Source organism: Oncorhynchus masou, chromosome 3 (genome assembly GCF_036934945.1).
Source record: "Oncorhynchus masou masou isolate Uvic2021 chromosome 3, UVic_Omas_1.1, whole genome shotgun sequence".
Taxonomy (NCBI): domain Eukaryota; kingdom Metazoa; phylum Chordata; class Actinopteri; order Salmoniformes; family Salmonidae; genus Oncorhynchus; species Oncorhynchus masou.
Genome location: NC_088214.1, coordinates 11,084,116 through 11,089,115, shown reverse-complemented (window position 1 = coordinate 11,089,115; position 5,000 = coordinate 11,084,116). Strand labels below are relative to the sequence as shown.

Below are 5,000 nucleotides of genomic sequence, written 5' to 3'. Positions count from 1 at the left end.
TTTGCACATCGAGAGACTGACATTTTTTCCCATTCCTCCTTGCAAAACAGCTCGAGCTCAGTGAGATTGGATGGAGAGCATTTGTGAACAGCAGTTTTCAGTTCTTTCCACAGATTCTCGATTAAATTCAGGTCTGGACTTTGACTTGGCCATTCTAACACCTGGATATGTTTATTTTTGAACCATTCCATTGTAGATTTTGCTTTATGTTGTGGATCTGTAACGGCGTTCTTCGTTTGTCGCAAGAAAGTCGGACCGAAATGGAGCGCGTTGGTTACTCATGTCTTTAATGAAACAAATGACAATACATGAAATAACTTATAAATACAAAAACAACAAACGGAACGTGAAAAACCTATACAGCCTGTCTGGTGAACACTAACACAGAGACAGGAACAATCACCCACGAAATACAAAGTGAAACCCAGGCTACCTAAATACGGTTCCCAATCAGATACAACGAGAATCACCTGACTCTGATTGAGAACCGCCTCAGGCAGCCAAACCTATGCAACACCCCTACTCAGCCGCAATCCCAATAACTAAAAAAACCCCACTATGAAATACAACAACATAAACCCATGTCACACCCTGGCCTGACCAACTAATTAACGAAAACACAAAATACTAAGACCAAGGCGTGACAGAACCCCCCTAAGGTGCGAACTCCCGGACGCACCTCAAAACCATAGGGAGGGTCCGGGTGGGCGTCTGTCAATGGTGGCGGTTCCGGCTCGGGACGTGGACCCCACTCCATAAATGTCATAGTTCCTCCCCTTCGCATCCTGGGATGATCCACCCTCGCCGCCGACCATGGCCTAATAGTCCTCACCCAGAACCCCACTGAACTGAGGAGCAGCTCGTGACTGAGGGGCAGCTCGGGACTGAGGCAGCTCGGGACTGAGGGGAAGCTCGGGACTGAGGGGCAGCTCGGGACTGAGGGGCAGCTCGGGACTGAGGAGCAGCTCGGGACTGAGTGGCAGCCCAGTACTGAGAGAAAGCCCAGTACTGAGAGGAAACCCAGTACTGAGATGAAGCCCAGCCAGGCAGTTGTATCCGGCAGATCTGGAAGAGTCTGGTTGACTAGTGGATCTGGAAGAGTCTGGTTGACTAGCAGATCTGGAAGAGTCTGGTTGACTGGCAGATCTGGAAGAGTCTGGTTGACTGGCAGATCTGGAAGAGTCTGGTTGACTGGCAGATCTGGAAGAGTCTGGCTGACTGGCAGATCTGTAAGAGTCTGGCTGACTGGCAGATCTGGAAGAGTCTGGCTGACTGGCAGATCTGGAGGAGTCTGGATGACTGGCAGATCTGGAAGAGTCTGGCTGACTGGCAGATCTGTAAGATTCTGGATGACTGGCAGATCTGGAAGAGTCTGGCTGACTGGCAGATCTGGAAGAGTCTGGCTGACTGGCAGATCTGGAAGAGTCTGGCTGACTGGCATATCTGGAAGAGTCTGGCAGACTGGCAGATCTGTGCAGACTGGCAACTCCATGCAGACTGGCAACTCCATGCAGACTGGCAACTCCATGCAGACTGGCAGCTCCTTGCAAACTGGCAGCTCCTTGCAGACTGGCAGCTCCATGCAGACTGGCAGCTCTAGCTGCTCCATGCAGACTGGCAGCTCTGGCTGCTCCATGCAGACTGGCAGCTCCTTGCAGACTGGCAGCTCCTTGCAGACTGACAGCTCCTTGCAGACTGGCAGCTCCATGCAGACTGGCAGCTCTAGCTGCTCCATGCAGACTAGCAGCTCTAGCTGCTCCATGCATACTGGCAGCTCTGGCTGCTCCATGCAGACTGGCAGCTCTGGCTGCTCCGAACAGGCGGGAGGCTCCGGCAGCGCTGGAGAGGAGAAAGGCTCTGATAGCGCTGAACAGGCGGGAGACTCCGACAGCGGAGGAGAGAAGAAAGGCTCCGACAGAGCAGGATAGGCGAGGCGCACTGTAGGCCTGATGCGTGGTGCTGGCACTGGTGGTATTGGGCCGAGGACACGCACAGGAAGCCTGGTGCGGGGAGCTGCTACCGGAGGGCTGGGGTGTGGAGGTGGTACTGGATAGACTGAACCGTGCAGGCGCACTGGAGCTCTTGAGCACCGAGCCTGCCCAACCTTACCCGGTTGAATACTCTCGGTCGCCCTGCCAGTGCTGCGAGGTGGAATAGCCCGCACTGGGCTATGTAGGCGAACCGGAGACACCGAGCGCAAGGCTGGTGCCATGTAAGCCGGCCCAAGGAGACGCACTGGGGACCAGATGCGTAGGGCCGGCTTCATGGCATTTGGCTCGACGCTCAATCTAGCCCGGCCGATACGCGGAGCTGAAATATACCGCACCGGGCTATGCACCCACACTCGGGACACCGTGCGCACCACTGCATAACACGGTGCCTGCCCGGTCTCTGTAGCCCCCCGGTAAGCACAGGGAGTTTGCGCAGGTCCCCTACCTGGCGTAGCCATACTCCCTGATAGCCCCCCCCAAGAAATTTTTGGGGCTGATTCCCGGGCTTCCATCCACGTTGCCGTGCTGCCTCCTCATACCAGCGCCTCTCCGCTTTAGCCGCTTCTAGTTCCTCCTTGGGGCGGCGATATTCACCAGGCTGAGCCCAGGGTCCTTTTCCGTCCAGTTCTTCCTCCCATGTCCAATTCTCCAAGTGGTATAGCCTCTCCCACTGAAGCTGCTTCTGTTGCCTCTCCTGTGGCTCCTGCCTGTTAACACGCTGCTCGGTCCGTGTGTGGTGGGTGATTCTGTAATGGCGTTCTTCGTTTGTCGCAAGAAAGTCGGACCGAAATGCAGCGTGTTGGTTACTCATGTCTTTAATGAAACAAATGACGATACATGAAATAACTTATAAATACAAAAACAACAAACGGAACGTGAAAAACCTATACAGCCTGTCTGGTGAACACTAACACAGAGAGGAACAATCACCCACGAAATACAAAGTGAAACCCAGGCTACCTAAATACGGTTCCCAATTAGAGACAACGAGAATCACCTGACTCTGATTGAGAACCGCCTCAGGCAGCCAAACCTATGCAACACCCCTACTCAGCCGCAATCCCAATAACTAAAAAACCCCACTACGAAATACAACAACATAAACCCATGTCACACCCTGGCCTGACCAACTAATTAACGAAAACACAAAATACTAAGACCAAGGCGTGACAGGATCATTGTCTTGTTGGAAGACAAATCTCCGTCCCAGTCTCAGGTCTTTTGCAGACTCCATCAGGTTTTCTTCCAGAATGGTCCTGTATTTGGCTCCATCCATCTTCCTATCAATTTTAACCATCTTCCCTGTCCCTGCTGAAGAAAAGCAGGCCCAAACCATGATGCTGCCACCACCATGTTTGACAGTGGGTACAGTGTGTTCAGGGTGATGAGCTGTGTTGCTTTTACGCCAAACATAATGTTTTGCATTGTTGCCAAAAAGTTCAATTTTGGTTTCATCTGACCAGAGCACCTTCTTCCACATGTTTGGTGTGTCTCCCAGGTGGCTTGTGGCAAACTTTAAACAACACTTTTTATGGATATCTTTAAGAAATGGCTTTCTTCTTGCCACTCTTCCATGAAGGCCAGATTTGTGCAATATACAACTGATTGTTGTCCTATGGACAGAGTCTCCCACCTCAGCTGTAGATCTCGGCAGTTCATCCAGAGTGATCATGAGCCTCTTGGCTGCATCTCTGATCAGTCTTCTCCTTGTATGAGCTGAAAGTTTAGAGGGATGGTATTTGTTCCTGAATGTTTGTTGTCTAGTCTATGGGATCCCCCTCTTAGTATACTGTAAAGTAAAATAAATATAATGTATATAATAATAATTTGACTATATATATAAAATAATGACAAAATACACAAACAGCCAGACAATAACAACACCATAATACTTGTTACTTGTTATCCCCTAACACTGTGTCAACCATCATTCCAGTTGTTGTACCAGCAGGTCACTTTAACAAGACTACCCGTTTCAGCATCTCCAGGTGAGAGGTGTCAGAGTTCAATGCCCTCACTGCATCATTGTGTGTGTGTGTGTGTGCCTGCGCATGGCATGCACATGCATGTGTGTGTGTGTGTGTTCAACTGTGTGTGTCCTCTCTTCATGCTCCTGTCTATGAATGAGGTTGTGGATTCCCTGTCTATGAATGAGGTTGTGGGTTCCCTGTCTATGAATGAGGTTGTGGATTCCCTGTCTATGAATGAGGTTGTGGGTTCCCTGTCTACGAATGAGGTTGTGGATTCCCTGTCTATGAATGAGGTTGTGGGTTCCCTGTCTATGAATGAGGTTGTGAATTCCCTGTCTATGAATGAGGTTGTGGGTTCCCTGTCTATGAATGAGGTTGTGGGTTCCCTATCTATGTGTGAGCCAGAAAACCTAGAGGGTTTTGGCCCATGTCTCTGAGAGGCAGCAGGGAGAGGGAGTGACAAGACAGGAGCTAACAGGGAAGGAGACCTGAGCTGGTAGGAGCACTTAGCCTGGACCAGCTGGTAGTACCACTTAGCCTGGATCAACTGGTAGGATCACTTAGCCTGGATCAGCTGGTAGGACCACTTAGCCTGGATCAACCACACCAACCAGGGGTCCAGATAGCTCCATTGGAGTGTGGTGCTGGCAGCTCTGAGGTTGTGGGTTCAGTTCCCCTATCAATCATAGTTATTAGTTATAGTTTGAATCTTAACTTACCTCATCTGAAATCTGACCTCCAAACGTTACCCAAGTACCTGGGAGAAAGAGGAACATATGTCAGCGTTCATATCTTATGCTGTGGAACACTCTAAATGTCCGTCTAAACCCCTATATATCAATAGCGAAAGAAAAGTTAACACCTCGTAAATGGTTGCTCACTTTTTTAAATAAAACATTCCATGAGTTACGCTCACAATTCCTACATCTAACTAAACATGTGAAAGGTCAGAGGTGAGAGGGCACAGTAGGAGGTGTGGCTGACCACCAGGTTCAGTACTCATCATGTTGTACTGTTTAGTTTTGGGGTTTTATGCCGA

General features: G+C 50.1%; 1 protein-coding gene across 2 annotated transcripts in view; it reads right to left on the bottom strand.

Annotated features, from left to right (window-relative positions):
- Positions 1-5,000, bottom strand: part of kcnab1b (potassium voltage-gated channel subfamily A regulatory beta subunit 1b) — an 85,184-nt gene that overhangs the window by 45,846 nt on the left and 34,338 nt on the right. For both annotated transcript variants that reach the window (XM_064930802.1, XM_064930808.1), the window contains one exon: positions 4,681-4,718. In XM_064930802.1, coding sequence (XP_064786874.1) covers positions 4,681-4,718 — 38 coding nt within the window. The remainder of the gene's footprint in view (positions 1-4,680; positions 4,719-5,000) is intronic.